The sequence below is a fragment of the Rhinoraja longicauda genome, chromosome 10, assembly GCF_053455715.1.
Source record: "Rhinoraja longicauda isolate Sanriku21f chromosome 10, sRhiLon1.1, whole genome shotgun sequence".
Taxonomy (NCBI): Eukaryota; Metazoa; Chordata; class Chondrichthyes; order Rajiformes; family Arhynchobatidae; genus Rhinoraja; species Rhinoraja longicauda.
In genome coordinates, this window is record NC_135962.1 from 29,546,933 (window position 1) to 29,559,507 (window position 12,575).

Here is a 12,575-nt window from a genome sequence, read left to right on the forward strand (position 1 = left end):
CGAGAGACATTGACAGTACTTAAAATGAATGGAAGATATGCAGAAAGCAACGATAATCAAGAAAATGTGGAGCCCACAATGGTCCATTGTTTGCTGTGGGATACCGAGTTACAGACAATGGAACTCAACTGGATGACAGTAAAACTAGTACGACGACAAGGGTGAGGGAAGGACGGAGAGAGAGGGGATGCAAAGGTTACTTGAAGTTAGAGAAATCAATATTAATACCACTGGGTTGTAAGCTGCCCAAGCAAAATATAAGGTGCTATTCCTCCAATTTACATTTGGTCTCACTCTGACAATGGAGGAGGCCCAGGATAAAGAGGTCAGTATGGGAATGGGAAGAGGAGTTAAAGGGTTTGGCAACCGGGAGATCACATAGGCCGAGGCGGACTGAGCGAAGGTGTTCAGCGAAACGATCACCGAGTGTGCACTTGGTCCACACCTGGAACAGCGGATACATACGAGTTTGGAGGAGATGCAAGTGAACCTCTGCCTCACATGAAAGAACTGTTGGGGTCCCTGGACAGAGTCGAGGGAGGAGGTATTGGGACAGGTGTTGTATCTTCCTGTGGTTGCAGGGAAAGGGGTGGTTTGGGTGGGAAGGGATGAGTTAACCGGGGTGTTGCAAAGGGAATGGTCTCATTTTCATTTCAGATTTATAGCATTTGCCATATTAGATTTTTTTTAACCATAAATGTTTAGTTAATGCTTGTACAAGTTGCAGCTTTTGGATGAGACCCCAAACTAAGCCCTCATGCATATCCCAGACAGACATTAAAGACCCCAAGCACAACTTGAAAATGCAGTAATGTTAACTTGGGTCTTCTCGCTCTCATTTATCATTTCAACATAATTAAAACAGATTATCTGATCATCATAAAACTGCTTCAAGGAACTTGCAGTGTGCAAATCGGCTGGTGTTTCCTACATTACATTGACTACTCTTTAATCGAGGATAAAGCATGTTAAAATATTGCAAAAGGTTTGTGAATGACATTATTAATCATCAAAAAGACATTGAAGATTAAAGTTATTTTTAATAATCTTTTATAAAGATCAGCTCTAAAATGTCTTGTATCTTTCATAAAAATTAGCACTTTTCTAGCTTTACTGCCTAATTGAAAGGCCACAGACTGACTTATTGCACAAGCACTTCTAAAAAGTAGTTCAATTATGTGCAAACTTCCAAAAGGATACATGAAAGTCTTCTGCTTAAGAATTGCATTTCAAAAATTGTAATGGTACAAAACATTTACCTTGCTTTGCCGACTCTGATAGCTTCTCAAACTTTTGACAGCAGAACTGTTGGTTGGTATCAGTTTGAAGGACATCTTTGTTTTTAGCTCTTGCTCTATCCAACAGCTTGTTTGCATTTTCATAATCCACCAAAGACCTTGCTCGTCTATAAAGGAGGTCCTGAGCATGTAAAGTAAGATTTTAAGATAGACTTTCCCAGACTTTGCAAATCTATTTAAGAAGGGTTGCAAGGAAAAGCCTTGAGAACTATCGACCAGTGAGCTTAACATGTGTGGTAGGCAAATTACTGGAGCTACATGTACACATTTGGAAAGACAGCATGGTTTTGTACATGGGGCATGTTGTATCCCAAATCTGATTGAGTTTTTAAGTACCCAAAAGGTTGATGAGGGCAAAGCCATAGATTACATGGACTTCAGTAAGACATATGATAAGGTTCCACATGAAATGCTGCTCTGAAAGTGTATGGTATACAGGGAGACCTAACCGACTGGATAGTGAATTGCCTTCATGGAAGGAAGCAAAGGGTAATGGTGGAAGGTTGTTTTTCGGTCTGGAGGCCTGTAACGTGCTGTGCCTCAGGGATCCATCCTAGGTCCATCGCTGTTTGTCGTTTACATCAACGATTTGGATGAGAATGTAGAAAGCATGATTAGCAAGTTTACAGATGATTCTAAAGTGGGGGGGTACTGTAGATTGCGATGATGGTTATCAAAAATTACAGCACGATCTTGATCAGTTGAGCAAGTGGGCTGAGGAATGGTTAATGGTTTAATGCAGATATGTGCGAGCATTATGGGAAGTCAAACTAGGTCAAGACATTCACAGTCAATGGCAGGGCACTGGGGAGTAAAGGGATCTAGGAGTGCAAGTACATAGTTCCTTGAAAGTGGCATCACAGGTAGATAGGGTGATCAAGGTGGCTTTCGGTACATTGGTCTTCATCAGTCAGGGTATTGAGTGCAGATGCTGGGATGTTACGTAACAGTTGCACAACACATAGCTGAGGACGTATTTGGAGTATTGTTTTCAGAGATCTATGAGCATTTTGCCAGAACTAGAGGTCCTGAACTATCGGAAGAAGTTGGGCAGGTTAGGATTTTATTCCTTGGAGTGCAGGAGGATGAGGTGCATAGATTATGAGGGGAATAGAAAGGGTAAACGCACAGTCTTTTACCCAGAGTAGAGGAATGAAGAATCAGGGGGAAAAGTTTTAAGATGAGAGGGGAAAGATTCAATAGGAATCTGAAGGGCAATTTCCACAGAGGGTGATGGGTATATGGAACAAGCTGCCAGTGGGAGTAGTTGAAGCAGAGACTATAAAAACATTTAAAAGAGATTTAGACAGTTACATGGATAAGAAGATTTAGAGGTATATGGGCCAAATTCAGACAGATGGGACTAGTGCAAGTGGTGCATCATGGTCGGCACAGGCAAGTTGGGCCAAAGAGCCCGTTTCTGTGCTGTCGAAACTACAGTTTAGTTCTGCAGTGGCTACAGAAATTAGATGTATTAACACAACTAATTAGTTTGAAATCAGAACAGATAATATGTAATACCGGAAAATGCACACTTCCCCACATATCCCATTCTGAATAAAGCACATTTGCAGCATGAACTTGGTATAAGTATTAACCCTGATGACATCACAGGTTGGTCCCTTTAAATAAATTTGTAAACACTGTCGAAGGAATTTCTGACAACTTTTGTAATTGGGGGTAATAGCTAATGTTATAAGCAGCAAGGCTGGTGGACCGTGGGTGCAAGTCAGATTGACGTGTCCCACTGTCCAAATGTGGCCATGTTGTGTAAGATAGACACAAAATGCGGGAAAGGCACCTCTGGAGAGAAGGAATGGATGAAGATCAGTGAAGAAGGGTCTCGACCCGAAATGTCACCCATTCCTTCTCTCGGAGATGCTGCCTGTCCTGCTGAGTTACTCCAGCATTTTGTGTCTATCTTTGATTTAAACCAGCATCTGCAATTCTTTCCTACCTATATTGTGTAACACTGCTATAGTCCAACTCAACCGATAGTTGGGCAATTCAAATGCCGTGATTTTTGTAGAGTGGAAAACTGTCCATTCACCGTGTTCCAGTGTTAATGAATTGGCATAGATAGGATAGGTAGTCAACTCTTTCTCCCAGGGCAGGACAATGTAAAACTAGAGGGCACTGGTTTAAGATGAGAGGGGAGAAAGATCTGAGGGACAGGTTTTTGCCCACACAGAGGGTGGTGTATATATGGAATGAGCTGCCAGGGGAAAATACAGTACATTTACATTGTTTAAAAGGCATTGGGACAGATACCTCGATAAGAAGGATGTAGGGGATTTGGGCCTGATGCGATAAGTGATCGGAATGGATGAAGTGGGCTGAAAGAGGCCATTTCTGCAACGTACGTGTCACAGATTCTATGTTAACCATGCAAAATTGGCTTATTTTTAATTGATTATGAATGTCATTCAAAGAGGTGAGAGCAGACCTCCCAACATTTGATTCTACAAATTCATAATTTTGATGTCCAAAATTCAGAATTTTATATCAAAATTCAAAAGGCGTGTCATGCAACTTATCAGCAAAAAAAATATGTTCGCCAAATGCGCATACACGTTGCGCTACATTCATGTGTGAAAAACTACTATTATTTCTAACCGTCTGTAGTTCTTGGACTACATGTATGAAGTCAGGCCTATCATGAGTGTATTCTGCTATTTATAGAAAGGTTATTGAACAGAGATACTTTTAGCAACACAAAGGAAAAATTGTTTTGTTTTGTTTTTTGCTATTTTGCTTTTTCCTGACACATCCCAATTCTCTTGGTATTGAATAAAAGAACAATGGTCATAAAATGTATAACTAAGTTATGAAGAAAGAGTTGATATATGCGACTCGACTAAGCATACGGAAGTACTTGTTGATGTAAATTTGCACATTACTTGAAAATCAGCCCAAACAAGTGGTAATTGGCTTTTCTGCTGTGTTTTATATTTTAACCCCGTCTTAATTAATTAATATAGTTATATAAACGCACTTAAATTTAATATTTACTCATTACAGTTCCACCATTGATTTTCTGGCACTCTTGGTTCCAGAGCTATGCTGGTTTATCCAGCTGGCTAAGGAAGTCGGCTATGGGGATAGATGTGCTGGCGTTCCAGAGCCCCGGCCACAGGTTGCAAATTCAACCCACCGATCGGCCATGGAAGTCCCGATGAGGTCGAGACTGGCTGCCTTGCCCAGCCTAGGTGCCACATTTGCAGGGAGACTTCCAGGGCGGGGGGATTTCTCGCGGAACCCCTAGCGACCGAATTGACAAATTGCAATTACCGACTGTTTTGCGGAAAAATGTGAGGCGAAATCGGAATGGCGGAAATGAAATAAGAAAGCGGAAACTTTCCACCAAATTCGGAAGGGTTTGGAGGGGTGTGATAGGATTCAGTGATAAAATTCTGACACCCTAATGCTTGAAGCAAGGTGAAGATTGCAATTGAGAAGATCAGAATGTCCTCCAGTTAATTTATTCTCAATTGTGGGGCCAAGATGAAGTATACACTTCATTATTCATAATGCAAACAACTCTTTCTCACCCTTTTGCAAAAGTGAAACAGACCAGCAGAGTAGTGAAATAACCGTGTTCTCGGTGTGATGGGAGAGCAAGCAACTAAAGTGAATTTGGAGGTTTTTGACATTAAATCAATTGGTAGATAGTTAAAATTCCCCTTCCACGTTAATTCTCACTTACATCTTGCAATTAATTTTGGTTAAAAACTCTGAGAAATCAAGAGAATAATCTAATCTTATGTGATTATATAAATCCGGCACGTGGTTTAAAAATGATTTACCTTACCAGCTTGCGATTCTCTTAAGTAATACCTCAAAAGATCAGAAAGCTTTAGGTCTTCATCTGCTGATACTCGTGCTTCTATTTTCTGGAAATAAAGTGCAAGATATTAAGTACAAAATGTCAGAAACATTTGCCAGTTTAGTCTTTATACAATTTGGTCCCAAGCTCAAAATAGGCTCATTACAACATCCATTGTGATTAAACGACACGTATGTTAAATTAATGGCAGTAAGGAAAAAGTAAGAATATATTAAGTCAGTGAGAGCAGGATACTTAGAAAATAATAATGTGATTATTTACACGGATTTAAGAATTGAGTCACTATGAATTTATGAAAGGAAAACCACATCTGGCCATGCTGACCAAGATATCCCATCTGCACTTGTCCCACCTTCGGCCCATATCCCCTAAACCTTTCCTATCCATGTGCCTGTCCAAGTGTCTTTTAAATATTGATATAGTACCTCTTAACGTTGTTATAGCACCATCTGTTAAAATATTTTATTTGTAGTTGTAACTAATAGAAAAGGTAAAGATGTAGTGCATTTGGACTTAAAGACGACTTTTGAGATAAGTGACATTTGAGTTGATAAATAATTGAGGTAAAATACTAGATTGAAAATTGAATGCAGAACTGATAACTGAATAGGAATCAAGAGATCATATCTGTTAGGGGTCTGTGATTAGTGAGATAAAATCTTGGAGTCATAGAGCACGGAAACAGGCCCAATGGCCTAACTTGTCCACGTTGACCAAGATGCCCCATCTAAGATAATCTAATATTCTAGAGGGATAGAGATCCTAGACCTTTCCTATCCATGGACCTGTCCAAATGTCTTTTAAATGTTGTTATTGTACCTGCCTCAACTATGTCATAGAAACATAGAAAATAGGTGCATTTGTTCCACATAGCCACAACACTGTGTGGAAAAGGTTGCCCCTCAGGTTTCTATTAAGTCTTTCCCCTCTCAACTTAAAGCTCTGCCCTCTGGTTCTTGATCCCCCTACCTTGGGGAAAAAAAGTGTGTATTCACCCCTTCTATTCCCCTCATGATTTTATCATCTATATTAAGATAGGCTTAGATGAGAAAATCTTCCAAATCTAAGTTATCTAAATTAAATTCCATTTGCTTAACATCACCCCTCAGGTTCCTGTGCTCCAAGGAATAAAGTCCTAGCCTGCCCAACCTCTCCCTGTAGCTAAGACCTCAAATTCCGGCATCCTTGTAAATATTCTCTCCATGCGTTCCTGCTTAACGGCATATTTCCTACACAACTGAACACAATCCTTCAAGTGCACCATTATCAGCATCTCGTACAACTGTAACACAATGTCCCAATCTCCATGCTCAATTCCCTGACTCAAGGCCAGCATGCCAAAAAACCTCCTTCACCACCCTATCTATCTGCAATGCCATTTTCAGGGTTGCAGGTTTGTACTCCTAGATCCCTCTGCTGTACAAACTCATCAGGGCCCTATTGTTCCCTGTGAAGGTTCTGCCCTGTTTTGACTTCTCAAAATGCAACACCTCACAATTATCTAAATTAAAATCCATTAGCCATTCCTCAGTGCACTTGCCCAGCAGATCAAGATCACGTTGTAATTCTTGGCAAGCATTTTCAAGTATCCATACCACCTATTTTAGTGTCATCTGCAAACTTACTAATCAGGCCTTGTACATTCTCATCTAAATCGTTGCTATAAACTATTAACAGCAATGGGCCCAGCAACGATCCGAGAGCCACATAATTATTCACAGGCCTCCAATGTGATAAACAACCTTCCATCACCACCCTCTGCTTCCCACCATGCATCCAATATTTTATCCAGTTAGTTACTGGGATCATGCAATCCAACCTGTTGCTCTGTTGGTGAGGGACGAAATTCAGTCCCTTGCGAGGGGTGACATAGGGACTGACGAGGTAGAGTCACTGTGGATAGAGTTGAGGAATTGTAAAGGTAAGAAGACACTAATTGAGGGTGTGACAAGTAAAATGGATGAAGGGAAGCCAGTGGATGTAGTGTATCTAGACTTTCAGAAAGCCTTTGATAAGGTCCCACACGGGAGATTGGTGAGCAAAGTTAGAGCACATGGTATTGGGGGTAGGGTGTTGACATGGATAGAGAATTGGCTGGCAGACAGGAAGCAAAGAGTAGGAGTAAACGGGTCCTTTTCAGAATGGCAGGCAGTGGCGAGTGGAATGCCGCAAGGCTCGGTGTTGGAGCCTCAACTGTTTACCGTATATATTATTGATTTGGAAGAGGGAATTAGAAGTAACACTAGCAAGTTTGCAGATGACACAAAGCTGGTCGGCAGGGTGAACTGCGAAGAGGATGTTGGGAGGTTGTAGGGTGACCTGGACAGGTTGAGTGAGTGGGCAGATGCGTGGCAGATGCCATATAATATAAATTAAAGTGAGGTTATCCACTTTGACGGCAAAAACAAGGGTGCAGATTATTATCTCAATGGTGTCAGGTTAGGTAAGGGGGAAGTGCAGCGAGACCTGGGTGTCCTTGTACACCAGTCACTGAAAGTTGGCGTGCAGGTACAGCAGGCAATGAAGAAAGCTAATGGCATGTTGGCCTTCATAACGAGAGGATTTCAGTATAGGAGTAAAGAGGTTCTTCTGCAGTTGTATAGGGCCCTGGTAAGACCACATCTGGAGTATTGTGTACAGTTTTGGTCTCCTAATTTGAGGAAGAACATCCTTGTAATTGAGGCAGTGCAGCGTAGGTTCACGAGATTGATCCCTGGGATGGCAGGACTGTCATATGAGGAAAGATTGAAAAGACGAGGCTTGTATTCACTGGAGTTTAGAAGAACGAGAGGGGATCTTATAGATACATATAAAATTATAAAAGGACTGGACAAGCTAGATGCAGGAAAAATGTTCCCAATGTTGGGTGAGTTAGTCTTAGAATAAAGGGGAGGTCATTTAAAACTGAGGTGAGAAGGAACTTTTTCACTCAGAGAGTTGTGAATTTGTGGAATTCTCTGCCACAGAGGGCAGTGGAGGCCAAATCACTGGATGAATTTAAGAGAGTTAGATAGAGCTCTGGGAGCCAGTAGAATCAAGGGATATGGGGAGAAGTTGGGCACAGGTTACTGATTGTGGATGATCAGCCATGATCACAATGAATGGCGGTGCTGGCTCGAAAGGCCATATGGCCTCCTCCTGCACCTATTTTCTATGTTTAACCTTCCAGAGCATTTTTATTATGTATTACCTTTCAAGGGTCTTGTTGAAATCCATATAGATTACATCTACGACCCTGCCCTCATAAACCTTCTTGGTTACTTCTTCAAAAAACTCAATCAAACTTGAGAGGCATGATCTCCCACATTCAAAATAATGCTGATTACCCCTAATCAACCTATCTTTTCAAATGCATGTTTATCTTATCCCTCAGAATCCACTCCAGTAACTTTTACTGGAGGCAGGAGTTGCTGCAGGAGATATTGCAGGAGTTGCTGCAGGAGATATTGCAGGAGTTAGTGCTGACACGCCAGCTTTTCAAAATTTCTATTAATGATTTGAAGAGGGAATTAAATGTGTTGATAAAAAAGATGGGTATCAATCTCAGATTATGAGGAGAACCCCCTTCATATTTATAACTAACTTGTTATTGTTCTTTTCCAGTTCTGACAAAGGGTCTTCAACCTAGCTGTTGAGAGTTCCAGGAGCAATAGACAGGTTACTCAAGGACTTTTGGAGTATAAGATGGCAAAATGAAAAGACAGGTGGATTATATTTTTAATTGAAGACAAAATTAAATAGAAATTCAGAAGAGGGTTAGATTTAAATCTGCATATATTTAAGGCCAATAGTAAAGTCGCCTTACTGGAATTATACAAGTCCCAGGTGAGAACTGGATCTGAAATAATACAGGTTTGGTCTTTATGCAACCAAGGTTCATCAGCTGGATTCTGTGATGGGGGCATTTGGTCTATGAGAAAAGGTTAAACGGTCATGGTCCTTATTCTACATTTTTTGGAAGAATAAGAGATGATCTCTTTGAAGCAAATAAAATTCTTAAACACCTTGACACCTGAATTGGTGAAAGGAAAATGTTTCCCCGAACTGGATGTCTGGAACCAGGAGCTAGTCGTTCAGATCAGAAACAAGATATTTCTTTGTAGAAACAAGGAACTGTAAATGTTGGTTTACAAAAAAAAAAAAAGTGCTAGAGTAACTCAGCGAGTTAGGCAACATCCCTGGAGAATATAGATACGTGATGTTTCTTCAAAGTCATCTTCAGAAATAGAGATATTACTTTGCCCTGGGTAAATCTTTGAAGTTCCCTGCCAAAGCAGGACGTGGAGGCTTTGCCATTAAATATATTCAGTACTAAGATTGATAAGATTCTTTGATATGAAGGGCATCAATAAACATTGGGTTGGTGCAGGATAGTGACACAGTGGTGAAAGATCAGTTATAGTCTTACTGAAGAAGGCACCCGACCCAAAACGTTGCCCCTCCATGTTCTCCAGGGATGTTGTCTGACCCGCTGAGTTATTCCAGCACTTTGCATCATCAAATGGCCTAGCGCTGTTTCACATATTTAAAAATATATATTTTAGTTAATGTTTCGTATCATTCAGGATACATGGGAAACTCATGCGAACGAGGCCAAAAGTTAATGTGTATTCCAAACTACTATTAAATTAAGTAGTTTTGCAGGCTAATTTTAGAGCGACCACAATAGAGTCAAATAAAATAACTCTGATAAGATGACAAAATTACTGTGGGGATAATCTATAAATGACATCACTACTTTATCCTATCCTTCCCTCCCTTTCCCTCTCTGCAATTTAAAACCAACACGTTTTCTTTCTCAGTTCTGAGGAAGGGTCTTAAACTAAAATTATAACTTTTCTCTTTCCACAGTTGCTGCCTGACCTGCAGAATGTCTCTAGCATTGTCTGTTTGCATTTCAGATTTCCAGCACCAGCAGTTTTTCCACTAAATTTGGGTGACACTATGAATGGATTCCTCTACTTTGAGATCAACTGATTCCTTTCTAAAGAATCATCAAGCTCTTTGTGAAAATATTCTCTTCCTATTAATACTCCAATATCTCTAGTTGCAGTTTTACTTATTCAATCACCAGCAGATCATCTTCAGCAATACCTCCCTTCAAATTGTGGGCCCTTCTTTGCACAGTTCAAAATTTCTACAGACAGGCTGTGAAAATATTCTCTTCCTATTAATACTCCAATATCTCTAGTTGCAGTTTTACTTATTCAATCACCAGCAGATCAGCTTCAGCAATACCTCCCTTCAAATTGTGGGCCCTTCTTTGCACAGTTCAAAATTTCTACAGACAGGCTGACAGCCTCAACCTCAACACCACCTTTCTCAACTCACATGTCTGTGCTACCAGACTGTTTTTTTGTGGTATCCAACTTTGGACAAGCTGTAATTCTTTTCAATTAAAAGCTGGAAGAATGAGTCACTGCCTTCAACCATTCCAAAAACTATTGTTTCCATCAATTCCAAGTCTTCATTTGCAAATTCTGGATTCTATTTACCCTGCAAATGAATATCTACATCCAAATAATATCCTGGTACATATTAAATGCTGAGTTACTCCAGCATTTTGTGAATAAATACCTTCGATTTGTACCAGCATCTGCAGTTATCTTCTTATACATATTCTGCTGCATTGCCACCCTCCTTTATTATTCCTGATCTTGCGAATAGCAGTTTTCTCAGCCCGTTCTTTTACAATCCCATTTTAGCTCTGCCTAACCCTCCCTCAAATAAAACCTCTATCTTTCACCAACCCTTCCCGCTGCCCCCCCCCCCCCCCCCACCAAAATATTGTTTTAACTTGTTTCTCTAATTGGTGCTTCTATTTCCTGTCCTCACATCCCACCACTGATAGTCATACTATAGTAATCTAGATAACTTCAAATATATAAAGAGTAAAAGAAAAGCAAGAGTGAACACTGGATGGCTGGAAAATGGCACTGGAGAAGTAGTAATGGAGAACAAAGAAATGGCAGATAAACTGAATATGATTTTTGCACCAGTCTTCACAGCAGAAAACCAGCAGTGTGCCAGAAGTTCAAGAGTTCGTCAGAAGTGAGTGCGGTCACTATTACCGAGAAGATGCTTGGTAAGCTGAAAGGTTTGATGGCGGATAAGTCACCTGGACCAGATAGACTACATCCCATTCTAAAAGTAGCTGTTGAGATTGTAAAGGCATTTGTACTGATCTTTCAAGAATCACTAGAGCCAGGAATGGTCCCAGAGGACTCGAAACATCGCAAATTTAATTCCACTGTTTAAGAAAAGTGTGAGGCGAGAAAGAAAATTATGGGCTTGTTAGCCTGATTTCAGTGGTTGGTAAGAGTCCATTGGTAAGGATGAGGTTTCGGGGTATTTGGAAGCACGTGATAAAATAACCCAAAGTCTGCATGTTTTTGTATGGGGAGATCTTGCCTAACAAATCTGCTGGAATGTTTCGAGGAAGTTACAAGCAGGATAGACAAAGGAGAGTTAGTTGATGTTGTTCACTTGGATTTTCAGAAGGCATTTGATGTGGATAGACTTGGATAGTTTTCTCTGGAACGTTGGACGTTAAGGGAAGACCTGATAGAAGTATATTAAATTATGAGGGGCATAGATAAGAGACAGTCAGAACAGTTTCCCCAGGGTGGAAAGGTCTAACACTCGAGGGCACAACTATAAGATGAGAAGGGCAAAGTTTAATGGAGATGTGCGGGGTAAGTTTTTGTTTTTACACAGAGTGTTGGTGTTGTGGGGCGTAGAACACATTGCAGGGGTGGTGGTAGGGGCAGATATGATAGTGGCGGTTAAAAAGCTTTTAGATAGGCACATGGAAGTGCAGGGAATAGAGGGATATGGATCATACAGGCAGATGTAATCAGTTCAGCTTGGCATCATGTTCAGCAAAAACATTGTAGGCCGAAGGGCCTGATCCTGTGCTATACTGTTCTATGTTCTGTTTTTAGTCATCATCCAAATATTTCCTCATTTGATTCAGCATTTCCTGTTTCTTGATTCAATTAAGCATTTTAAAAGCTTTCCCTATGCAAAAATCAGCTCAATAATTGGATGTTGTTGCTCTGTATTCATGCTGACATTGTACAAGGTGATTGCCTTTTTTTAATAAATTGCAAGCATATTCAAGTTCAGCTAAATTTCAAAACCTGGAAGATAAGCAAATTAGGTACATGCAAGTCAAAATTGACATACCCTTGTTTTTTCCAATAATTCTGATACCTTCAAGAAAAATCTGAAACAAAATTAGGAATACATTACTAAACTGTAACTTTTTAAAAAATAACGTATAGTGCTAATAAGTATAGGAAATTTGTTACATCAGTAATTCCAATAAAAGTCCATTCGAAACTATGAAAATTATTATCTCATTGAGAATCATCGAAACTCAATTGTTCAATCATTGCTCCTGGATTTTGTAGATGGTACACTGCAGT

General features: G+C 40.2%; 1 protein-coding gene across 4 annotated transcripts in view; it reads right to left on the reverse strand.

Moving 5' to 3' along the window:
• snx6 (sorting nexin 6) overlaps positions 1–12,575 on the reverse strand; it is a 50,103-nt gene that overhangs the window by 3,005 nt on the left and 34,523 nt on the right. For all 4 annotated transcript variants that reach the window (XM_078406537.1, XM_078406536.1, XM_078406538.1 and 1 more), the window contains 3 exons: positions 12,334–12,373; positions 5,105–5,191; positions 1,260–1,419 (listed from right to left, as the gene is read on the reverse strand). In XM_078406537.1, coding sequence (XP_078262663.1) covers positions 1,260–1,419; positions 5,105–5,191; positions 12,334–12,373 — 287 coding nt within the window. The remainder of the gene's footprint in view (positions 1–1,259; positions 1,420–5,104; positions 5,192–12,333; positions 12,374–12,575) is intronic.